This window comes from Sarcophilus harrisii, chromosome 6 (assembly GCF_902635505.1).
Source record: "Sarcophilus harrisii chromosome 6, mSarHar1.11, whole genome shotgun sequence".
Taxonomy (NCBI): domain Eukaryota; kingdom Metazoa; phylum Chordata; class Mammalia; order Dasyuromorphia; family Dasyuridae; genus Sarcophilus; species Sarcophilus harrisii.
This window is the reverse complement of record NC_045431.1, coordinates 250,123,572-250,150,142: the sequence shown is the minus strand read 5'-3', so window position 1 is coordinate 250,150,142 and position 26,571 is coordinate 250,123,572. Positions and strand designations below refer to the sequence as shown.

Sequence of the window (26,571 nt, the reverse complement as noted above, 5' to 3'; positions counted from 1 at the left end):
CCTCTTTCTGCCCCAGTGACAGATACAGTTCTCAAGGGTTATAGCTGTTGTTTTCCCATCTGTGGATGTAAATAGTGTAACCTTTAAATAATGTCTATTTTCCCCTGTTTACCTTTCTATACTTTTGAGTCCTGTATTTGTAGATTAAAATCTTTGTTATTTCTGGTTTTTTTTCAATAGAAATGTTTCAAAGTCTCTTGCTTCATTGAAGCACCATATCCTTCACTAAAAGATGATGCTGAGTGTCCTTGGGTAATTCATTCTTGGTTATAACCCTAGGTTCTTTGCCTCCATGAATTTAGTATTCCATGTCCTCTGATCCTTTATTGTAACAGCTGCCAGAACCTGGGTAATCCTGACTGTTGCTTCTTGATACTTGAATTGTTTTTGTTAGACAGCTTTTGAAACAATGGCCCTTCAGGTTCCTTCTTGACAAAACTTTTGACTCTCTCATGCATATCTCTCAATTCTTTTCTCATTATTCTTCTACCTCTCTTATTTGCCTTTTGAAGTCTTTTATGAGCATTTCTAAAAAGCCTCTTTGAGCTTTATTTCACTCTCTGAATTTTTTTCTGTGGACATTACGTCCTCATATGAATTTGTATTTTGGTCTGCCCTGTCACCATAAAAGCTTTCTAAGGTCAAGGTTCTTTTCTTTTTCTTGCTCATTTTCTTAACTTTTCTTTTGGTATTTCCTCGTTTTACCTTTAAGGTAGAGTTTTGCTCCTACAATAAATTTGGTGCTTTCTCAAACTTCCTGTAAAGGTCAGAACCTTGGCTTTGAGCACAGGGACCACTTGTATTTGTAGAGGATAGCTTTCCCTGGGAAACCCTGGTTTCCCACTGATTTGATGCTCTTCTGACCTAGGACTGCGGGTATTAGTTGCTGATTTGCTGTGATTAAGCCTCTCTCAAAGACTTTCCCAGAATCTATCTGAGCTGGGCTGAACACCCTTTTCACCCAAGTGACGCTGAACTTTCTTGAAGTTTTTGCAGTCTATCTTGAGCTGAAGAATGGTTTTATTGCATCAGATTCTGTTCAGAGACTTGATTTCATGTGGTTTTCAAGAGAAACTGGGAGAATTTGAGCAGCTTACTCCACTATCTTGGTTTCACCTCCCCCAGAGGTGAATCATTCCCCAGAAACGGCTCTTTTCAACAATGAGATGATTCAGGCCAATTCCAATGGTATTGTGATGGAGAGAGCCATTTGCATCTAGAGAGAGGATTGAGGGTACTGAGTGTGGATCACAATGTAGGATTTTATCTTTTTTGTTGTTTGATTGCATTTTGTTTTCCTTCTCATTTTTATCTGATTTTTCTTATGCAGCATGATATTTGTGGATATATGCGTAGAAGCACTACACATGTTTAATATACATTGGATTCCTTGCCATCTAGAGGAGGATGTGGGGAAGGAAAAGCTAAAGATTTGAAATACAAGGTTTTGTAAGGGTGAGTGTTAAAAATTATCTATGCATGTATTTTGAAAATAAAACATTTCAAAATAATAAAAATGAAAAAGAAAAGACTGAAACACTCAAAGTATTACAGGTCAGTTTATACAATCATGCAAGCATGGGACTCCCCAGTATTTCTCTCTCACAAGCAAGCATGCATGAGAAAATGAGGAGACAAGGCCATTTGAAGAACTTTGCAGTATAGGAATCCCTTAGTGAAATGATAAATGGAAGAGCTGACATTTATATTATGCCAATGTGGGAAACTCTCTGCCCACAAAGAATAAAAATGCTGTTCTCTCTCACACGTATGTGCATTTGTAATCTCTAACTATATGCATGCAGTGAATTTAGGTTTATGTGTAAAGTAGATATGTGTTAGCTGTCTGATTCTCACCCTAGCCCTTTGAGATAGGTGATATTCAGGGGTGTGCTAAAATCATTTCTAATGAAGAGCTTATAAGAACTGATTATAAACATTTTCATGTGATAATATACACTTCAGAAATCATGAAATGCTAAGAAAATGTCTATTATAGAGTGCAGTGTTCTGGTTATTTTTTTGGAGGTCTCTGGACCAGCCTTCATTTCAGCAGAGTAATCATCATGAGGATAGCCAGATATAAAGTCCAAAAATCTTTATTGTCTCCTTCACAGTTTTGTTTGCTTGCCTGGGGCCCAGGCTAGCTCTCTGTAGGTCATATGGAATGTATCTTGGTTTCTGTGGGGGAGGCAGGAAGACCACCATGATGGTCTCTGTCTTGAAGTCTCCCTGAATCTGGAAGCTTGTGCTCCAGCCTCCAGTCCTCTGTTTTCCCCGAGTCTGTTCCAGTCCTATTCGATCCCCCTGTAGGTCTAACTCTGACCTTCTTAAATGCTCTATTACAATTAAATCCATTCATCATAGTGAGTATAAGCCAATCATTATATATTATGGAACCATAGTTTTTGTAAGATTAATTCAATCATTCTGAACTAGAGAACTATTAATCACCATGCTAAACTAGAAAACCATTGTTTTATCAATTCCACTGAGTTAGCATCTTGTTTAAATCAATCATACAGAGTTTCAGCCCTCTACAATAGCAACTTAAGAATATGATAAAGAAAATGTTCATAAGGCAGATAAAATATAAAAACATTTTTGTTTTTGAAGAACTCATTGTTAAATACTTACAAATGTTACAAATATTACACCATTATTATTAGTATAAATATCTTGTAGATGAGGAGACTGAGAAATTAGAATGGGGTAAGACTCCACTGCAAAAAAAAAAAAGGAGATTGGTCCCATAGGGGCTAAAGTGATAAACCTGGTTTCAGGAGAGTTTCTCAAAGTTCAAATCCTATTATACACATGTATCAGCAGTTTATTCTAGACAAGGATTTACTTAATCTCTGCCTGCCTTCTTTATTTGTAAATTGAAAATTTAAAAATACCCACATCTCAGAGATTTTATAAGAAAATAAATATATGTATGTATGTATATATATGTTTGTGTGTATCTATATTTATATCTATATTTATATGTATAGATATAGATATATATGGATATTTCTTTGAAATCCCATTTTCAAATATGAACAAGAAGAAAATTTTAATAAAATGTCAAAAGACATCTAGAACACAGGGGCTTTGATTTCATTTACATAAGGAATTTTCATACAAGGAAACATATCAACACAGATTGACATAGTGTGTCAAATGTAAGATTAAATAGCTGCATGAATCACTATCTTGTTACTGAAGCTGCCAAGATAACACAGCTAATAAATCTCAGATATAGATTTAACTCACTCCTTCCCATTTTGAAGGCAGCACCACACCCACTGTTTCATGGAAGTTCTTATGTAGAGAATTATCAGAAGAAATATTAGCATCACTATCATTCCCATTGTTATCATAATCACATCATCATAATTATCATCACCATCAACAACAACAGTAAGTTTTGCTTCTGTTGATTTAATATGTACTTTCTATTGTGTTATATACCAGGCAGTAGGGTTGGCTTTTTATTGTTGCTTCAAGATGGATTTTAAAGACGAGATGGCAAGTGAAATATAATAGAAAGGATATTTACTCTGGAATCAGCCAAAATGAATAAGAAAGTTGATTCTACTACTTACTGTTGCTCTATATTTTGTAACCATTGAGAAAAGATTCTCAAAATTTAAATCACAGTTTCCTGATTTATTAAAGGGAAAGATAAGGCTCAAATATTCTTTGTTTATTTAAGCTTCCTAATGATTTATGATTCTTTGATCCAATATATCTATGTAACACAGCCTGCCATTTTCACCAAGAGTTTTCTCTGGAACATTTTATTCATAGCTTCAATGACATCCTTGTTTCTGAGGCTATAAATCAAGGGATTTAACATGGGGCAAATGAAGGTATAAAAGACAGCAATGGTTTTGGATTCCTCCACAGACTGCTCAGAAGGGGGTCTTAAGTACATACAAAAGAGTGTCCCATAGAAGAGAGTGACTGCTATTAGATGAGATGTACATGTGGAAAAGGCCTTGCGTCTGCCTTCAGCAGATCGGATTCTCAAAATGGCAGCAAAAATGAAAACATAAGAACAGAGAATTATAAAAAGAGAGCTTGAAAGAGTAAAGCCAGCTACTATGAACATGGCCATTTTTTTGACATAGACATCAGAGCAGGACAATAATAGGAGAGGAGGATCAGCACAGTAGAAGTGGTTAATTTCATTTGGTCCACAGAAGGATAAGTGAAAGGTCAATAGGGACTGGGAAAGGCCATTCAGGAAGCCATAGACATAGGGAACAATGACCAAGCAGAGGCAAACATTCTGGCTCATTTTGGTGCTGTAATGCAGAGGGCTGCTGATGGCCACATAGCGATCAATGGCCATTGAAGCAAGGATATAAAATTCTGTGATCACCAGGGCAATGAAGGAAAGACATTGGATGAAACATCCTGCATAGGAGATGGCTTTTCTCTCTGAGAGGAAATGAACTAGCATCTGAGGGGTGATGTTGGAAGAGTAACATAAATCAACAAAAGAAAGATGGCTGAGGAAAAAATACATGGGGGTGTGGAGTCGTGGACTCTTATGGATTAGCATGATCATGCCCATATTCCCCACCAAGGTGATGATGTAGATCACTAGAAAGACAATGAAAAGGATCTTCTGCAGTTGTGGATCCTCACTTAGTCCCAGGAGAATGAATTCAGTTACTTCTGTGTAGTTTGGGGACGACATTTCTCATGTCCTATCCATTGAAAGATGTACACATTAGAAATATTAGAAGGGATTTAATGAATATGAAAGCAAACGTTTATGTCACTTTAGAATGCTTTACCAATCATCAAGAATCACATTCAGCTTTTTAACTTACCACTTTATTCTTTTATTCCTCTTTCTTCTATCGCTCTTTGTCTCTGTGTTTCTCTATTTCGTTTTCTCTGTCTCTGTGTCTCATCCTGTCTCTGTCTGTCTCTTGTTCTCCATTCCTCCCTGCCTCTCTCTTTCTTGCTCTTTCCCTCCATCCTCTTTCTCTCTCAATGACACACACTCACACACACACAGATATACATACAAAAGGCTTTCCCCTTGTAGAACTATATCTATATACTTATATACATATATATGTATTTATATATATATATATATATGTATACATGTATATGTATTCAAAATCTACATTTACCATACTATTCTGAATTCCATTATGGTCAATCAGATTTTAAGCCTACATGGAAGTAGAAAATTTGATTTTACAGGAGGCATAATTGTATAAAATCCAAATGAAATTTAACTAAGCAGCTAAACAGTCTAATGCATGGATTTTTATACTATCTCACATATTTATTAACTTTGTGATCCTGACCATGTTATTTATCCTTTCTCAGTTTCAATTTCTTTGTCTTTAAAATTGGGATAATAAAAAATGAATTAAAGAGTTGTTATGAGGATTAAAAGGATAATTATATGTATCATATTGCTTATATGTCATGTAATGAATATATACATATAGGTATATATGTAATATGTTTTGCAAATCTTAAAATAATATACAAATGTTAACTAGTATCATCACCATTAGTCACAATTTTTCAATTGAAACTCATAATTTTTTTGTTTGTTTGTTTGTTTGTTTTTTGCTAAAGCAATTAGAGTTAAGTAACTTTCCTAGGTTCACACACCTAGGAAGTATTAAGTGTCTGTGGTCAGTTTTTAACTCACATTTTCCTGACTTCAGGGTTGGTGCTCTATCCACTGCTCCAACTAGCTACCCCAAAACTCATAATCTTCTGATAGTATTATCATTATTAATCAAGGTTTATAACTACCAGAGGGTTTTTACTAAATTACTCACATTTAACTATACCAAATCATGAATTTATTTTCCCTTCTTTCAAGACAAAGACCACTTTTAATTATTGTCTTTTGTTATATCATGTTATTTATAAATTCAGGGTAGCCAAATGGTTTAGTGGATGGAGCACAGAATTAGAAGTGAGAAGATTCATCTTCATGAATTCACATCTTGTCTCGGACATTATCTAACTTTGAGTAAGTCATTTAATACTTCTCTCAGTTTCCTCATCTGTCAAATGATTTAGAGAAGGAAATGGTAAGCCACTTGCATATCTTTGCCTAGAAAACCCCAAAGGTGTTCAAGATAAAATGAACAGGATGAAAAAATAACAATATAAAATCTTGATGTTTTAAGAGATGCCTTGAAAAGTTCTTGCCACTTTTGACATCCTCTGTTCTTTGCCTAAAATCCTTTTAGTTTAAATATTCTAGAAACATCATAATGAAAGGGAAAATGGAAATGATCAGACTAGCAAGTAGTCTTCAATGTTTAATGAGATGAGTTTGACTATACCAATAAACATTTTTGTACTTCTGTTGCTCTAAGGATTCTTTCAGCAATGTATTTTTTCTTATGAATGTTAGTTGATTGTATTTGATGGTTACTTATCAAATTATAGAAGTACAGTTATATAGAAGCTTTTGATAAAACTGGATAGGTCTCTCAAATGGATGTTTGTGTATCTGAACTTAACTAGTGTCCAGGAATGGAATGAAGTGATAATTGTTGATCTTATAAATTCTGCCCAAGTACAACTTTGAAAATATAATATTCAATAAATGAGACATGTGTACAATGAAAACCAAAATAGGAGACTTATTCTCAGCTTCCAGAAAACAAACCAAAAAGAATTGCCTACCTGTCAACATAGTGAGGTTTCAGAACAGTAGTACGTAGTTTATTTCAGAATCATGACTGTCTTTCCACGTATCTCCTTGCATTGGTTGAGAGCTCAGACTAGATGATCTCCTAGGTATCTTTCCCTTTGAGACTCTTTATGCAAAGTAGTAAAAGTAGAAGGGTTTGTATCATGATATATTTCTTGGGCTTTTTCCCTGAAGGATGACTCAAATACATCTCCAGGAAATCATTACTACATCCCTAAGGAACCATATCAATTAAAGAAGTTTTTGAGCTGGATTCTCTTCACTTTCCATGCTCCCATGTGGCTCAGTGTTCCCTTGCTTTGCCTCAGAGGTGTGAACCTATGGATTTACATGTGCATTTATTGCTCTTTAACTATTGAAAGTCAGTTGATAATTGGATCATTTTATATAGATTTTTGGTGATACAAAACCAATAAGTAGCTTGGTGAATAAAATGCATATGAACTTGAGTTCAAGTCCATTTGAGTATTTCCAGAAGTATGAACCTGGCCAAGTCAATTGACCTCTCTCATTCTCAATTTATTCATCTGTAATATGATGTGGTTATTGGGAAGATCAAATGAGAATGCTTATGTGAGATGATTTAATAATGTTTAAAGTTCTATGTAAATATTATTTAGTGATATAAAGCACATACATACTTTTTGTAGGGTTATAAGTATAAAATTTTGTACTTACTTTGAGATACATCTATATAGTCAACTATGGGGACCTTTATTAATTATGAGAACATAATGCATTATTTTAGAGTTCGTATTTAGAATTCATAGAATTTCCATAATGTTTACTGTAGATTTTAGTAAAAAAAATTATTTCAGGGTATCAGATTGTTTATCAAATCACAAATTTAATTATGGATATATTATTTATACATATATATACGTGCATATATATATATTATAGTCCAGAGTATTGTAATGAAATAAAGTTAAATTCAACTATTATTTAGAGCATGTAATAATACAATGTTCTGCACTTAGGACTTGAGTTCAATCCTTAAAATAAGAGGACTAAATGGTGTAGATTGGTTCATTCAAAGACCTGGACTTAATCAATCCTGGAAAAAAAAGGAAGAATTATGTAGTAAATAATGGTGAAGTGAAAATCAAGACGCAAGATTCTTAAGTGTCTTTGTGACACTTTCCCTTTCCTAGGTCAAATAACCACCTATATATAATTGTTTATTGAAATAGCAGGGATGAAATGGTCTCTTGAGGTTTCTTACTTTCAATGTCTCAATGACTCTCTTACAATCACAGAAATCTCAGTATGCAGAGAATCACACAACCAAGAGTGTTTGGTTTAGGAGAGGATGCTAAAAACTTACTATCCCATCTATATTTGGATAATAATCCCCTTACCTAAATATTCTAATCTAATCTAAAAAGCATTTAATCCAGGGCTTTCTTTGTGCAAGATGCTATGATGTGATATGAGGTTCTGGAAAAACAAAGTTAAAATGAAAATATTATCTGTCCTCTAGAATCTTGGTATATACCAAATGCTTATCATCCTTTCCATAAACACCTCCAGTGAAAGGAAACTAATTTGTTTATGGATCTCCTTTTGTGCTTTCTTCTCCTCCCTCTACAACCAACCACCACCACCACAACCACTATTACTACTACTAATAATAATAATAAAAATAATATAAGAAATAGAATTTATATAGCATTTTAAAATTAACTGAGGTGTAGTAGTGGATAGAGCACAGACCTTTAATTATAAATACTGAGTTCAAATATGATTTCAGAAATTGACTAGCTATGACACTGGACAAGTCACTTAATCATAATTGCCTCAATTTCCTCAAACCATTAGCAAACCATTCTGATATTTGCACAAAGAAAATCCTAAATGGAGTCATGAAGAGTCACACATGGCAGAAATGACTGAATGAACAAGATTGTGCTAATTCCAGATCCACCTCTTTATCCATTGCATACTTTGCTGCTTTTCTATTTGAATTTTGAAGTGCTTTAATCATAAGAAAGTTGTCTTTAACCTCAGACCTAAATTTTCCTTTTTACTACTTGTGTTATTTTTCCAAGTTCTACCTTCTGATAAAAAGTAGAATGATTCATCTGCTGAAAGCATGCTACCAGAATCTTTTAAAGTGCTTGAAAGCAATTGCCATGTCAATTCAATCCAAAAAAATCATATGGTTATGATTGTACTCAAGGTACTAGACTAAGCTGGGTATTCTAAGATCATAAAAAAATAAAGCAGTCTTTCTGCTCAAAGAGCTTACATTCTACTTGGAAATATAACAGGTCATGACAGATTTACTCTAATTATCTCTTTTTTTGTACAAGATTACTAAATTAGTCAACTAGTAGAATGGTGAAGCTTTAGTTTACACAGAATTTGAGAAAACTCTAAAACTCCTCTCTTTGGGGAGTAAGGGGTGAGTGATCTAGATGATAATGCAATTCTATGGAGTCAGAATATAGTTAAATATCGCTATTGCAGGAAGTCTCTAGTGGAGCAGTGTGTGTGTGTGTGAGAGAGAGAGAGAGAGAGAGAGAGAGTGTGTGTGTGTGTGTATTTCTATATGTATGTATATATGTATACATATGTATGCATAAATATATTCTTTCTTAACTATGGTCTGCTTAGGGAAGGATTGGGGACTAAAAGGGGGAAAGAATAAAGTAAAAAAAAAAAGTATGCAGCAGAGAACAAGAACAATTTACAAAAAAGTGAAGAAAAGATGGATACTCAAAAATATAATTTATTGTACTAACATACATACACACACACACACACACATATACACACTTTTTTGAACTGCTAATTTGTTGTTATATATTTCAAATCTTCCCTAATGTTCTTCTGGGTACATGACAATGTTCTCTTTTGTTTTGTTTTATTTTATTTTGTATTTCTTTATTTAATAAAATGAGAATTATTTTTAAAAATTGAGAAAGGAAAAAAAATAAGAAGGGTATTGACAAAATGGGGATGGTATCTGAAGGAAAGAAGTTAGGATGGTAGAAGGCCTTGAATCAGTTGTCATGGTGTTGAAGCCTGCTATGACACTACCTAACTACCTATATGTATTACCTGGGGCAGGTCACTTTCTCTCTCTCTGTCTCTCTCTGTCTCTCTTTGTGATGATCAAGAGTATGATACCAAGAAGGACCACAACCAGTCAAAGTATCATGGGTCACTTTATTACTCAATCCTGCAAGCATGAAACTTTCTAGTCCTTTTTTCTCCTAGGCAATCATGCATGAGACAATGAGAAAATAAGTGCATTTGAAGTACTTCTTCATGGAATAAGAATTTCGTAGTGAAATTATAAATGGAAATTATAGTTGACGTTTATATTGTGCCAATATGGGAAACGTTTTGCCCATAATGAATAAAAATACTGTTGTTTCGCTTACACATATATGCCATTTGTTATCTCTAACTGTATGCATATAGACATTTTAGGTTTAAGTGTAAAACAGGCATATTATCTATTTCATTCTCACCATAGTCTTTTTGTTGTACAAACATACTTATATAATTCTCTTATTGTACATGAAAAATCATATCAAAAAGGAAAGAATATGAATAAGAAAACAAAAAGCAAGCAAACAACATCAAAAAGAGTGAGAATGTTGTGTTATGATCCACATTCAGTTCCTGCAGTCCTCTATTTGGGTGTAGATGGCTCTTTTTGTTGTAATATCATTGGAACTTCACTATAGTCTTTTAAGGTAAGTCGTATTCAATGATGTACTGGAGACAGTTCTAAAGAAGAGCTTTAAAGGCTGATTGTGAAATTTTTGATGTCATAATCTACTCCTCAGAAATCATGAAATGCTATGAAAATGTTTGTTTTTTAAGTCTAAGAATATGATGGAGAAAAATTTTCAAAAAGCATTTTAAATGTAAAAACAGTTTTATTTTGGAATAATTGACTGAAATATTGAACAGCTATTAGTATCACTATTTTGTAGATGAGGAAACTGATAGATTATATTATTTTTGAAAGTCAAAGACTTTAAAAGTTTTAATGTGATTTTTAAGGTGATTAGGCTTCCCCCTCCCCAAAAAAAAAAAAAGCAGATAGGTGCCATAGTGCCTAAAGTGATAAACCTGGTTTCAGCTCAAAGTTCAAATCCTGTTACACCTACCAGCCTGTTTCATCCTTGAATAATCAATCCACTTTGTAATTTGGAAATAATAAAATATCTTTATCCCAGGGTGGTAGTAAGTCTGTTCTTAACTTCTGATGCTGTTGTCAGTTGCTCTTATTCTAGGGATAATGCTAGGATGTCAATGAAGGGTGAGGAGGTAGAAAGGAGAAAATGTCCAGGACAAAATCAAAGTCCTCTCTCAATCTATCCTACTGCTATATTGAAATCAATTCCTTCTCATCAATCCCTCCTCATCAATCCCTCTATTTCCTCTCTGCCATCAGACACTTAAATTTAATTCTAACTAGCTAGAGGATGTTATATAGTCACAAAAGGGAGAGACAAAGTCCTTCAAACAGATTTTAAATCACACCTAAGGAAATATGTAGGCCTTGATCCTAAAGAGTGAACAAGTCAAAATGAATGTTTAAGAAGCCCTTTATTAGATTACCAAAAAATAAAATGTCAGAATTATAGGAGATTTCTAATCCAACCATCTCTTTTCCACTGAGTCCCATTAAACTATTTCTCATTGTTCTGCCATTTGTGTTCTATGACTCTTTCCAGAGTTCAATTCCTTCCTTTGTAATCTAAAGTTTCGTCCAATATAAAATAATTGTTTACTCCAGAACCTACAGTATTTTGGAAATCTAAAATTTGATATTCTAAGTTCTCTAATCCTCTAGTTCTATAATTTAAAAAATCTTACCATTTATATAGTTCTTTCAGTTTTGCAAAGCATTTTGTCTATGTTTTCTAATTTATTCTCATAATAATTCTGAGGTGGTTATTATCTCCATTTTACAAATAAGGAAATTGAACCTGACAAAGCTATGCAATCATGTTCACCAACACAAGGCTTGTTTGAATCTAAGGCAAGATTTAAGTTTGGATTTTTCTGACTTCAGGTGCAACACTTAATCCACTATGAAACCTAGCTGTCTCTGACATTCTAAATTCTCATTTCTAATGTCCATTTTAGCTTTGATATTGTGTGTTAAATGATCTTTCCAACTCTAACATTCTAAGTCTTAGTTCTAGGTTCCAATATTTCATCCTTTCCAACTATAAGATACAATTATTCTAAAGTCACATTAAAATGAAGTTTTTTGAATGATGACTTTCCTAAAGGAAGCTTTCACTTCTTTGTTCCTCAGACTATAGATCAGGGGATTCAACATGGGGATAACTACTGTGTAGAATACAGATATCACTTTATCTTGATCCATTGAATAGCTAGAGCTGGAGCGCAGGTACATGAAAAGAATTGTCCCAAAGAAGATGGTGACGGCCATTAGATGAGAGGCACATGTGGAGAAGGCTTTGTATCTTCCCTCAGCTGTACGCATCTTCATAATGGCAACAATGACATATAGATAAGAAGCAAGGATAGTCAAGAGGCAGCTCAATTCATTAAAACTGGCAAAAGCAAAAATGACCAGTTCATTCACATGGGTATCAGAGCAGGAGAGTTTCAAGAGGGGTGGAGTATCACAGAAAAAATGATTGATGATATTAGAGTGGCAGAAGGACAACTTAAAGGTTAAGGTTGTGTGTATTGCTGCATTAACAAAACCTGCCAGATAAGTGACTGATACCAGTATGATATTGAACCTATGGGACATGGTGGTAGTATATAGTAGTGGAATGCAGATTGCTACATAGCGATCATATGCCATCACAGCTAGAAGAAACCCCTCAATACCAGCAAAGGAACCAAAAAAGAAAAATTGAGTAGCACAACCATTCCATGAAATGACTGGCTTCTCCACCCAGAAGTTGATGAGCATGTTGGGTGTAATGACAGAGGTGTAACAGAAATCAACAAAGGACAAGTTGCCCAGGAAAAAATACATTGGGGTGTGAAGCTGTGAATCAAGTCCAATCAACAAGATCATCCCCAGGTTTCCCACTACACTGATTACATAGATCAAGAAGAAGACCCCAAAGAGGATAGTTTGCAGCTCTGGATGGTCAGTGAATCCCAGGAGGATGAAGTGTGTTACTGTGCTGTGATTACTCCAAACCATTGCCTCAGAAGAGGGATGTCTTCTACTGAATAAAGAAAGAAATGAGACACGTAAATAACTCAAGCAGAGAAGAAATACAGAAAGAGAAATTCCACTTAAAATTACTGTAGACAAAATAAAGTACTTGGGGATCTACTTCCAAGACAAAACCAAGAACTATTATGAAGACAATTACAAAGCAAATCTCACACAACTAAAGTCAGATCTAAACAACTGGAAAAATATCATCTGCTCAAGGGTAGGCTGAGCGAATATAATAAAAATGATAATTCTACCTAACTTGATCTACTTTTTCAGTGCCATACCAAACAAATTGCCAAAAAATTATTTTGCAGAACTAGAAAAAAATAATAACAAAATACATCTGGAAGAAGAAAAAGTCAAAAATATAAAGGGAATTAATGAAAAAAAATTAAAAAGGATGGTGGCCATCCTTTAGGTACAGTACCATACCTAAAACTTTAATATAGAGCAGCAGTCATCAAAACCATTTAGTATTGACTAAGAAATTGAATGATGGATCAATGGAATAGATTAGATACATATAATTCAATAATGAAAGTTTATAGCAATCTAGTATTTGATAAACCCACAAATTCCAGCTTCTGTAACAAGAACTTTTACTCACTACTCAACAAAAATTGCTTGGAAAACTGGAAAATAATATGTCAGAAACTCAGTATAGAGCTACATCTCACACTCCATATCAAAATAAGGTCAAAATGGTTACATGATTTGGGCATAAAGGATGATACCATAAACAAAGTAGAACAAGGGATAATTTAGTTACCAGATTTTGGAGAAGGGAGGAATTTATGACCAAAGAAAAACTAGAGAACATTATAAAAGTCAAAATGGATGACTTTAATTACATTAAATTAGAAAGATTTTGCACAAACAAAATCAACAGGAACAAGATTAAAAGAGAAATACAAAACTGGGGAAAATATTTATAGCCAGTGTTTCTGGTAAAGGTATCATATTTAATGTATATTAATAATATATAATAATAAAATATATTTTTAAATCTGTCAAATTTATAAGAATAAAAATCATTCCCCAATTGATAAATTGTCCCAGGATATGAACAGATAGTTTTCAGATGATGAAATTAAAGCCATCTATAGATATTTGAAAAAATGCTCTAAATCACTATTGATTTGAGAAATGCAAATTAAAACAACTCTGAAGTACCACTTCACACCTCTTATATTGGCTGAAAGAAAAGATAATGATAAATGTTGGAAAGGATATGGGAAAATTGGGACACTAATGTATAAATGGTAGAATTGTGAAATAATCCAACCATTCTGGAGAGCAATTTGGAACTATGTCCAAAGAGCTATAAAACTTTGCATATCCTTTGACCCAGCAATGTCATTATTGGTCTATATCCCAAGGAAATCTTAAAGGAAAGTAAAGGACACACATGTGCAAAAATGTTTGTAGCAGCTCTTTTTTTGCGGTAGCAAAGAATTGGAAAAGGAGTAGATGCCCATCAATTGGGAAATGGCTGAACAAGTTGTAGTATATGAAGATAATGGAATATTATTATTCTATAAAAATTTATGACCAAGCTGATTTTAGAAAGGTTTAGAAAGATTCACATGAACTGATGCTGAGCAAAACAAGCAGAACCAGACATTGTATACAATAGTAACAAGAATGTGCAATAATCAACTATGAACTATTTGACTGTTCTTAGTGATTTAATGATTCAAAGCAATCACAATAGACTTTGCACAGAAAATGCCATCTGTATCAAGAAAAAGAACTAAGGAGACTGAATGTAAATCAACACATGCTATTTTCACTTCTTTTTTTCTGATATATTGTTTTTGAAATCTCTCCCATGGTTTTTCCCTTTTGATATAATTTTTTTCTCGCCCGACATGAATCATAAAATGAATTTATTAGAAAAAATATTTGAATCAGACAAGCTAAGTTTAAGTCAAATTGGCTTATACATTAACCTGCTTGTAGCTAAATCAAATAATTAATCAATTTTAAAATATTTTTAAAATATTATTGATATTCAAGCATTATCCAGAAAGAGAAGGTAAATCAATTCAGCCATTAGTTTATCTTTAACTATGATCTTTTTAAATTGAATTTCTGACTATGAGATACAATTTTTGGAATTTTAACACTATAGAATAGTAGAGTAAAAAGGGGACTCAAAAATCATTTAATTGATATAGGTTTGATTCCCATCTTTAACATTTAAAAGATGTACGACCACATGCAAGTTATTTAATTTCTTTGTGCCTCAAATTCTTCATTTTTGAAATGAAGATAATAATCTTTAGTTCTTAAGGTTGTTGTATGGCTTACATGAAATGGTGTCTGTAAAAAAATCTTTGAAAAAAATCTAAAAAATTGAAAACCTGTTCAAATGATGGCTATTCTTCATTTTAACTTATGAGTTAATTAATTTTTATGAAGGAATGATTAATACAAGGTCATTCAACAAGGCAGGTAATCAGAGCTTTTTTCTGGGCTTAGTTTTTGATTCCTAAAATTGTTCTAATTCCATATTGCAATGTGTTTTCTCCTTGATGACTATGGAATTATTCATGTTTCTAAGCTGGGTTTATTGTCGGCATTTGTCAAAAATGGAGCAATTATCCAATAGAGCTTATTGAAGGTTCAGCAATCATGGTCAGGTATCCAGTCTATAAGGTTCTCTGAGAAGTGATTCCCTCCTCATTATAGTTTAAATCACATTGGCTAAAGAACATAAGAGCTTTGGGATACAATGAAGCTATGCTTTATGAATTGAAAAAGAGAGGAAGAGAGTGATATGATTATACTGCAAATAACAGCAACTTAATTATTTCTAATTTCATTCTCTATTATTAGTCCCTGAAGAATTTGCTTGTAGTAGTCACCCTCTATTTCTGCTTTCTTCATTAGAGAATACCCATGTATATCTATGGAAAATTTAAAGCATTGGAAAATATAATTTTTTTCTAGTCATATATATATGATTTCTAGATTTTGTTGATTTATCCTCTTTCCAATGGCCTAAAAAAAAAAAAAAAAAAAAAAGAACTTGGTTTAAATCTTTAAGAAGATTCCTTGACCTAGTAGTTCTTTACATGAATGGTCATTTACCAATTAAATCAATGGTATGCATGTATTAGTATTCTACCCCTTGCGGAACATGGTACTTGGTGCTAGAAGAGTTCTAGAGTTTAGAGTAGGCATAGCCTCAGGCTTTGACTGTCATATTGAAGCTATAACACACAATATTAGGGGCTAAGTCTTTATTATAAGGCAGCTCCCTAAGATTTTATGTTGTCAGTCTGTTGAGGTTGGAATTACAGACCAGTGTCACAAGGTATGTCAAAGGAATTTACAGGCTCAAATCCATATTGTATCACCAATTGAAGCAGGTTAAGTTCCAAAAGAATTTAGCAAAGAACCAGGAGCAAGGAGACAAATTTATTCAATTCTTCAAGATACTGATATGCTAATTTTATGTCTTAGAGACAGAACTAAGGAACTTCTGGTCTCAGAAATCTGGTTATCATTGATCCACGGATCTAGGACTATTCTAAGGTCAGAAGACTTTAGAGTCATTGTTAGACATTGTTAGAACAATAGCACTCTAAGATCAGAGGGCCTCCGGATCCCTAATATATCTTTTGTAAAGTGCAAGGAAAGAAATATTATTATATATTTAGGCCAGAAGATTTTTACAATCATTGATGGACAGACTGTTAGAATTATAATACTCTAAAGTCAGGAGGACCTTGGGAACACTGATTCTAAAGCCAGAAGACTTTAGAATCAATGACAGATTGTAAGAACAGAAGAAATCTAAGGTGTGTGTGTGGGGGGGAACTTCCTTACTGCTGTTTTCCCTAGAAGCTATTCTCCATCAAGTCTATATTAATGTAGGGAGTTTCCTCCTAAGAAGTTCCTTACATCCTGAAGTCACAGGTCCAGATTTTTAAAAGCCAATTAAAAGGACACATAACAAAATGCTAGGTGATAACAAGTTACGAAGATTTTTAACAATCAGAAAGGGGATGAAAAAGGTCTTCCTGGAGAAGTCACAGTTAAATTCAGTTTTTAAAAGATGGATACAAATTCAACAATTGCAGACATGGAAAGAAGGAGATCTTATGGATAGACATGACATGAATAAATATTTTGGCGGGTTGAGTTAATCAATGGAAAGAGCACAAGATTTGGAGTCAGAGGACATGGATTTGAATCTAGCCTCTGCTACCTAATCTATATGAAGTTGGGCAAGTCATCCAGTCATTTCTGAGACTTACTGTCCCCATATGAAAAATGTGATGTATGTGAAGGGATTATACTGGATGTGCTGTAATGTCCCTGCAGTTTTAAATCTATAATACCCAAATGAAAGACAACACTGTTCTTAGCTCTTGAGTGAGTTCTTTCAATTCTTTATCTAGATTCTTTATCTTTTAAATAGTGATAATAGCATCTATCTCAAAGGGTTCTTATTAGGTTCCATAAACAAAATATAAGTAAAAGACTTTGCAAATACTGAAGTTCTATGTAAATGCAATGTCTTTTGTGGTGATTGTGTAATTTTCTAAAAAAAAAATTGGGAAAAAATGTAAAGCCTCTGAGGTAAAGAAATACTTTATATCCTTAGCACATAGCAAAGTGTGCTAGGCACACCATCTATATTTAATAAATATTTGTTGAATGAATGAACCCTCCCAACAGTGGCCAGTCTGGTGAAGAGAAGCATTTCTCATATTAATGCTGAGTTCTACTTATCCAGATACAGCTAGCCATATCCCTTAACATTACCAGTGTAGATGCCATCTCTCTCTTTCATATTTTATACATTCTTCATCATCTTCTCAGATTTATGTTTTTTTTTCCATGTACATCCTATATCCATATGATGCCCTAATGACCAGCTGAGAATGTAGAAGCAAAAAACTTGTTCAAAAGCTATTTGATTCACATAACACTAACTAATTAATTCAATTTCTTTCCACTGGCTCATTGTTTTGACTAGTTATTTTTGACAGAATGCTGTAGATTGAGGACTGAGAAATGGTCTTTGAATTAGCACACCAGGATTCAAGCCCTTGTTCACAGCTATCAAAGAGGGCTAGCTTGGAAGATGCTGGACTGGATTTAGTATAAAGACAACTTGTTTCTACATTAATCATTTAAGTATCAATTATTGAGCTGTGAATTCAAGATTCAAAGACAAAAAACAGGTTACATTCAGGCAATATATTATAGGCTCAGAGATATTAAATTATTTGCCCATAATATTGCTGTTAGCAAATTTCACATGTCAGAATTAGAATATGTGTATGTATTTGTATAATTATATGATATATGGAAGAGGGGAGGAGAGAAAGAAAGATGAGAAGCTTAGAAAAAGAGAAAGAAAGAAAAGAAAGTGAGAGAGGGGAAAAGATAAAGAAGGAAGAAAGGAGAGACAGAGAGAGGCAGAGACAGAGACAAAGAGATATATTCAAAGGAAATACAAAGTGATTTGAGTGAAAGACATTAATAGCTGAGTGGGAAATAGGAGAGAAGTAAAACTCAGGCAAGATTATATGTAGCAGGTGACATTAAAAATGAGTCTTCTTGAGTTCATAACTGGCCTCATACAATTAACACTTCCTAGCTGTGTGACCCTGGGCAAGTCACTTCACCCCAATTGCTGCAGCAAAAAAAAAAAAAGAAAAGAAAAGAAAAGAAAAAAGAAAAGGAAAACAATGGGTCTTGATGGATACTAAAAATTTCAAGAGATGAAGATGAAGAGAAAATACATCCATGCATGAGGGGAGGGGATATGTTAACTAGTGCAAAGCCAGAGTGATAAGAAAAAAAACATGATCTAGGTTAGTTTGCCTGAAACACAGATTATATAGGGGGAGTAATGTGTAATGTGGATAGAAAGGATGTTGAAACCAGATTGTGAAGGACTTCAAATGATAAATGTCCTTCAGGTAGCAGGGAATCACTGAGTTTGTTGAGTAGAGGAGTAACATATAATATTGTGTTTTAGGAAAATCAGTTTGGCATCTTTGGAAAAGATTATTGGAAAGAGTAGATATTTGTGTCATGGAAAACAATAAAAGAAAATAATAGTCAAGTGAAAAGTAATGAAGATTTGAACTATGAGTGATTTTGTGGATAGAGAAAATGGAGTATTTAGAAAATATTTTTTAAAAATAACATTTAAAGGATTTGGTGAGTAGCTGCATAGAGTGAGGGAGAATGAGAGTCAAGGATGATACCAAGATTTGAAACTTTAGTCACTGGAAGAAGAGTGGTGCCTTTGGCTACAAAAAAGTTTGGGAAAAGGCAATTTTGGGGGAAAGGAATATTAAAAATATTTATAAGAAATATTCAAAATTTCCAATTAATTTTGGGTGATGCAAAACTGGATATTAGGAGAGAGAATAGAATTGTATACATAGAGCTGGATGTTACTAATGATGATGAGCCCATGTGAAATGAAGATGAAGAAAGAGAATATAAAGCAAGGGAAAAAAAAGAAGTAAGAATAAAGACAGAGTCATGGGATATTATAACAGTGAGGACTCATGTCATGGATGACAATCCAACAAAAAAAAAGACTGGATGTCAGAGAGGAAAAGAACTAAGGGAAACTAACTTTACAAAAAATGTCACAAAAGCTTGGACAAGGAAAGAGTGGTCAGCAGCATACACTACTACAGGAAAGTTGAAGAGGATAAGGATTGCAAAAAAAATTATCAGCTTTGGCTTTAGTTTTTCAGTTAAATGAAAAAGCCAAAATTCAGATTGTAGAAGATTTAAAAGAAAGTGGAAGGATAGGAGTGTGGATGCACAAATTTTAAACAGCTTCTTCAAAGGAATTGGGTTGAAAAAAGGAGGAAATATAAAAGAGAATAGCCATTAGGTTAGTAGGAGCTAAGGAGAATATTTTATTTTGTTTTAATGATGATCAAGAAATGTGTGTGTGTGTGTGTGTGGGTGTGTGGGTGTGGGTGATTGTAGCTAGCAGGAAAATAGTCAATAAGAGATGGAAGTGAAAGAGATTATAGTTATATAGTCTGTTTAAAAAGATGGAAAGGAATGGTATAAAAATACAGGTATTGATCTTTGCAAGTACAGGTCATCTCTTTATCAGATATAAAAATAAAGGAATAAAGAATGGAGGATTGTGTTAAGACTATGAGATAAAGAAAAGTAGAATATGAAACCAAGTCTTCCATTGTGGCAATTGGAAGGCTGCTATAATGGAAGAGGCTTAATGAGAGAAGGTAAACTTTACCTTTCATCCAGCTCTGACCATTCTAGCTCATATTCTGATGTCTCTTTCAACTCTAACATTCTATTTTGTGTGTTTTAAGGTCCCAGCTCTAACATTATTTATTATGTTCTATACTCTAAAGTTTTTTTCCAAGTTCTATTTAGGTTTTAAGGTTTTACCTAAGCAATTTGAGTTCATAAAGCTAACAATGTTTCTTCTTATTTCTACTTTATACATCGTGGGCAAGACAATTGTTCCCGTTTCCTATGGAGAGACTTTTTTCTCTGGTAGCATTAAAATCAAAGTATATTTGCCCCTGCCTAGTGTGTCCATAAAAAGGATCCATTGATCCCAGAGAGTCTTCAATTACCTCTAAATCTGTGGAATACGAAATGAACACATGGATATCCTTTGGCAGCACCTGAATCTTCTGTTCAAGGTTTCCCAGATGTAATGTATGAATAACGGGTTGATCTGTTCACTGAGATCTGGTCACTGAGTTGATCAAAGAATAGAATTCACTCTTAGTGGTCCTTCTACAATAAAAGGACCTTAATAAGGATGCTGGTAGTCCTTTGAGACATGATCTCTGAAGAACTTTGGCTTCAATGATCTGAAGTATTAATCACTGGTAATTAAAATGTATAGCTAATGCTGAGTTGTAGTCTCTCCAGTGACTTTATTAGTTGGTTAGGGAAATCAAGGAAGAAGAAGGGAAGATAGAATGCACTAGTGCTTTAAGGGCACCACTAAATCCTTCCCTATAGAAATAGTGTCACATGATCCTTTCTTGATTCCAAGCTTTTCCATAGGATAAGGATTAGGTGGTCTTTAGACCCTTTTAAATTGAATCAGTGATCTCGTGATATGAATATACGATTCTGGTCACCTGGTTTCTTAACCTGTGCTAAGATGTGACAATAAAGTAGAGATCTACTTTGTAAATCCTTCAAAATCAGGCATGTAATGATAAATATTTAATATAATAATACTTATAGTACATGTTTCTCCAGCTTCTTCTGGGGTTCTAATGCACATAGCTATGTATGTATGCATATTTGCAACATTTGTATAATATAATATATCCAAATTCTCTAGCTTATATATTTCATATATACTATATGTAGATTAAATATAATGTCTTTAAATGTCTTCATTGTGATTTGGGCATTAATTAAATATTAATGATTATTATTTAGGTTCTACTTTCTTGAAATATGGTTTACAACCCCATATAGGGTCTCATAACTGAACATGGAGGTTGTGAAATTATGATTTTTTATAAGTAAGTGATTTTATACCTATTTTAATATGCCTGGTGTCACATAAAATTTTTGAGGGGCAAAAGGGTTCACAAGTGGAACAAGTTTAAGAAGTCCAATTTGCTAGTTCTAGCTTGGAGAAAATTACCTTGCCCTTATGTCTAATTCTTTGGGTGAAGAAAAGTGTCATCAAGAATGCTAATAAGAGGCCCTTATGCATGAACTCATGAAGATGATCTGGAAAACAGAAGAGTGAGATCAATCTTTGTGAAAGACATACTACACCACAAGAAAACAAGTTAGTAAGAGTGACTTTTTACTCTATTTCCTATAAGCCCTTCCCACACACAGGTAAGAACTTCAATGAAATCAAAATAAATGATCAATCCTTTGATCAGAATAGTAATGGGTTATATTGTTCATTAATAGAGGTGTTCCAGCATAGACTGGATCATTACTTCAGTATTATTTATATTGAGATTGTTGAATTGAATTTGAGGATGGAGAAGATGACATAAGATAAATGCCATGTCAGAGAGATTATCAGTACCAATTCTGTCATTTTACAGATAGAGAAGCCAATCCAGAGAAATGATGTGATTTTACTAAAGATACACCAAAAATAAATGACAAGGTTAAAATTAAAACCCAGACTCCTAGAATTCAAATCTAACGTTCTTGTCATCTGATCAAAATCAAAATTTCTTCTTATGTTAAAATATTATAATTCCCCTATTGAATACTTATTAGAATCTGTAATAAGACTTTATAAAATGCCTTTACTTTCATCTTGAAAGTGCTGATTGTCTTGATATAGTTTAATAAAGGCAAACAGAGATACAGAATTCTAAGCTTTTATTTATTAGCAGAACTTGAACCTATTATCAAAGCAGACCAAAAGACCCTGAAAAGGAGGCACAGCTTCTTTTTATAAACATAGAAGAGAACAGAAAAGGGTAGATGAGGAAAATACAATGGGTTATATAATAGACATCAAGATAAGGACACATGAGTAGTTACATTAAGAAAAGTGGATTACCACTTTTCTTGTGGAGCCAACAACCATCTACTTCTGTCCTAGATGGCTTGATTGATTTATAAGACCTATCCTTATCCTGAGGCTATTTGTAGTTGACCAGAGATAGCAGACTCCCTTGCTTCTAAAAGGGAGAGAAAACCATTTTTAATTAGTCAAAAATGGGCAAAGAAGTCCAGTATATCTTGTGGAAATGCACTAGATCATCTTGTATGTCTAAAAAAATAGTATACAAATATCATGGAGTTTCTTTTTGAAGCTGAAGTCATGAAGGATAATAAGATTTTTTTTTTAAACAAAATCAGAGGAATAAATGAACTCCTACAGTTAAGAAATGTTCATTGTTTACATCTACCTGAAAGAATAGATACTGGACTGGATTCCTTGTGTTCACCTGAATCCCTCAAGAAAAACAGATTTTCCTGAGGATAGAATAGAACAATGATTAGTAGGAGAACTGGATTTTTAAACTTAATTCATTTCAGGTCAGATAAATTTTTGAACCAAGTGCAGAGATAAAGAACTATAACTTGGGCAGTTATAGGACAAAATCAATTAGTTATAAGTAGAATCAAGAAAACATACTGAATCAATTTAATTTTCTTATAATGGTACTAGATATCCATACTATAAGAATAATGGTAAAATGAATTATTCTATATTATAACCTTAGTTGGAGTTAATTTTTGACTGTGTGTGTGTGTGTGTGTGTGTGTGTGTGTAAAATGTGTACATCCTTCTGTCTGAATTGTATAGGAGGGGGAATATGTTGCATAAATTGATTAAGGAAATTTTTTTCTTAAAGAAGAAAATTTTGAAAGACAGAATTGTAGAGGAAGGAGATCACCAATTTCCTGATACACAATATTATATCATAGAAGCATCAAGGCTTCTATTCTAAAAAGAATAAAATTTGTTAAGTGGCATAGGGCAAATATCATGAAGAGGAAGATTGCTGGAGGCCCTCACAAAAATGCTGAATAGCTTGTATTTCATACACCAACCAAAAGGAGCTACATATAATCCTGACTCTTATGGTTTTACTCTGGCTTAGTCAGTCCTGCTTCCTCATAGAATTTGTTTCTAAAATCAATCAATATGATCATATTACTTTCTCTTTGTTAATCTGTTTTATACTGAATTTGGAAAGAAAGAGAAAGTAGAATGGTCATATTGATTGACTGAGACAGTAAATTAAGGTAGGGTTAGAAAATCATTACAACAAGCAAGATACTCCTACTTTTTAAGTAAGGCAATTAGATTAGTCCTTTAGGCTACTCAGTGGTAAGAATGGTGGGAACTAAATTGGGCACTGCTACCTGGACAATTATCCTCATCAACTAAGGATGAATCAGAAATAAAGAAAGATAGGACTCATTGGAAATAGCAGCCTCTTGTATATTACTGAAAGATGACTTAAATCCTATGTCTTTTCAAGATCTTCTTCAGGGCATCTTTCACATCCTTATTTTTTAAGCTGTATATAAGAGGATTTAACATTGGGATGATCACTGTGTAAAACACAGACACCACTTTGTCTTGTTCCATTGAATAACTGGAGGTGGGACGTAAATACATGAAGAGAATAGTCCCAAAGAAAATGGTTACGGCTGTGAGGTGGGAGGCACAGGTGGAAAAAGCTTTGCTCCTGCCCTCAGCAGATCGCATCCTCAAGATGGTGACAAGAATGAAGAGATAAGAGATGAGTACCATGAGCACACAACTGATGACATTGAAACTCGAGAAAGCCATAATGACAATTCCATTGATCTGAGTGTCAGAACAAGAGAGTTTTAGGAGGGGTGGTGTATCACAGTAGAAATGGTTGATCTTATTAGAGGCACAAAAAGACAGCTTGAAAGTCATCCCTGTATGGACAGCTGCATTACCAAAGCCAGCAAGGAATGTGGTGGCTACCAACATAATGCAAACTTTTTCAGACATGATGACTGAATATAAAAGTGGATAGCAGATGGCCACATAGCGATCATATGCCATCACAGCCAAGAGGAAACACTCAGTACCTAAAAATGATCCAAAAAAGTAAAACTGAGCAGCACAGCCATTTTTAGAGATAACCTTGTTGTCAGCCAAGAGGTTCACCAGCATCTTGGGAGTGACAGCAGAAGAGTAGCAGCCATCCACAAAGGAAAGGCTACTGAGCAAGAAGTACATTGGGGTGTGGAGTCTAGAATCTATTGTGATCAATATTATCATGCCCAGATTACCCATCATGGTGGCCATGTAAATGAAGAAGAATACTACAAAGAGGATAGGCTTTAACTCAGGGTCATCTGAGAGTCCTAAAAGAACAAAGTATTTCACTTCTGTTTGATTTTCAACATCACTTCCATCCATTCATGCTGTAACAAAAGAAAAAAGATCAGTAATTATAATAGTTAGCATTGTATAGCAATTAAAAGTTTACAAAGAGTTTAATATGTGTATTAAAAAACTTATAATGTATAAATTATAACAACTCTGAAGTACCACTGCACATCTCTCAGACTGGCTAAGATGACAAGAAAAAATAATGATAAATATTGGAGGGAATGATGGGAAAACTAGAGCATTGATGCATTGTTGGTGGGCTTGTCAAATAATCCAACCATTTTGGAGAGCAATGTGGAACTATGCTCAAAGGGCAATTAAGCTGTGCATACCCTTTGACTCAGCAGTGCTATTTCTGAGTTTTATACCAAGAAAATCATAAAGCAGGGAAAAGGACTGTGTGGAACAAACCCCACTGGTTCAAATAAATTAAGGAGATTTCTCAAAGTAAGTAATATAAATCAATAAAAGTAATATAAATCAATAAAAGTAAGTAATATAAATCAACACATGCTTTGTTCACTTTTTTTCTGATTTTTTAAATCTCTCCCATTGTTTTCACCTTTGCTCTGATGTTTCTATCCCAACATGATTCATAAAGTAATGTGTATTAAAAATAAATAAACTTACTATAATAAAAAAACCTTACTTACATATTTGCAAAAAACTTTCTGTAATAAACACCTATTGACTTACGTGTTTTCTCATTTGGACCTCTCAATAATTCTAGTTAGTAATATTTTAATCCCCATTTATAGAAAACAAAATTTAGGCTGAAAGAGATTAAATGGCTTTCCAAGAGTTACACACCCAGAAGATTTTGAGATAATCAGATCTTCCAGAATACAAGTTCAGCATTCTATGAATTATGCCATGTAAATGTCTACTCTATTCAAATATGCCACTTTCTAATCAATATTTCCAGCTTAGCTCTCACTTTTGAGCTCACTATCAACTTCAGCTATTGGCAGGTCATTCATTCACCAAGTAGATATCAAGAAACTACTGTTACCTACTAAGTGCTACACGATACAAAGCTTGGACAAGAAATTATATTTTAGGTAACACATTGAATAAAGTTTTGATCTTGGAATAGGGAAGATGAGTTTAAATTCTATCTCAGAATCTGACTGGCTGCATTTCCTAGATAAGCAACCTTAATGCTCTCAGTCTGAATTTTTTTCATCTATAAAATGATAATAATAATAGTTCCTGCCTCACAGAACTTTTGTGAAGATAAAATGAATTAACATATACAAGGTAACTTATAAAACTCAAAATCTTTTACAAATGTTATTGTTATTAATATATTATCATTATTGTTATTATTTTTATTAAAATAGAAATTCAAAACTGCTCTACTTTGCTGATTACTTTTAATTAAAATTCCAAAAATAAGATTATCATCTTTCCTTTTAGACATATTATACTTCAAAGAGCACTATTTCTGTGACCTCATTTATTGTATTTCCCATCATCAAAACGTTATGGTTATGTTTGATTGTTTCCTTCCTATCCTTCATCCCTTGGGGTGGTAAGTGGTGCAATGATTTGAGTACTGGGCTTTGAGTCAAAAGAACTGCATTCAAATTCTGTCATTGGCATGTATGGTGTTGCAGTCAGCACAACAAATAGGCTAGTGGTAGTTGAAAATAAGGAGATGGGGTTGCTGATAATTTAATAGAGCCATTTAATGAGAGAAAATATGTTTTTTATATATCTTAAAACCATAGTTACTAAGAAAAATATTGTTCTGTAACCAACCCTGGTTTCCATTTTCTGTGATCTAATTCCGAAGCATGTTGTTTGTTTCTAGGGACT

The 26,571-nt window shown here is 33.5% G+C and overlaps 3 protein-coding genes across 3 annotated transcripts; all 3 read right to left on the bottom strand.

Moving 5' to 3' along the window:
• Positions 1–3,736: 3,736 nt before the first annotated feature.
• On the bottom strand, positions 3,737–4,693 carry LOC100919280 (olfactory receptor 5M10-like). Its single transcript, XM_003773910.3, has one exon. The coding sequence runs from the start codon at positions 4,691–4,693 to the stop codon at positions 3,737–3,739; it is 957 nt and encodes a 318-aa protein (XP_003773958.2).
• A 7,234-nt stretch (positions 4,694–11,927) lies between these two features.
• Positions 11,928–12,863, bottom strand: LOC105750956 (olfactory receptor 1020-like). Its single transcript, XM_012552705.1, has one exon. It carries the CDS (start codon positions 12,861–12,863, stop codon positions 11,928–11,930), a length of 936 nt encoding a protein of 311 aa, XP_012408159.1.
• A 10,972-nt stretch (positions 12,864–23,835) lies between these two features.
• LOC100927115 (olfactory receptor 1020-like) lies at positions 23,836–24,777 on the bottom strand. Its single transcript, XM_003773863.1, has one exon. The coding sequence runs from the start codon at positions 24,775–24,777 to the stop codon at positions 23,836–23,838; it is 942 nt and encodes a 313-aa protein (XP_003773911.1).
• Between the last annotated feature and the right edge of the window lie 1,794 nt (positions 24,778–26,571).

Bases quoted from the DNA above. Each gene is read 5' to 3' on its own strand.
- LOC100919280 (XM_003773910.3), bottom strand. From the start codon at position 4,693: ATGTCGTCCCCAAACTACACAGAAGTAACTGAATTCATTCTCCTGGGA.
- LOC105750956 (XM_012552705.1), bottom strand. From the start codon at position 12,863: ATGGTTTGGAGTAATCACAGCACAGTAACACACTTCATCCTCCTGGGA.
- LOC100927115 (XM_003773863.1), bottom strand. From the start codon at position 24,777: ATGGATGGAAGTGATGTTGAAAATCAAACAGAAGTGAAATACTTTGTT.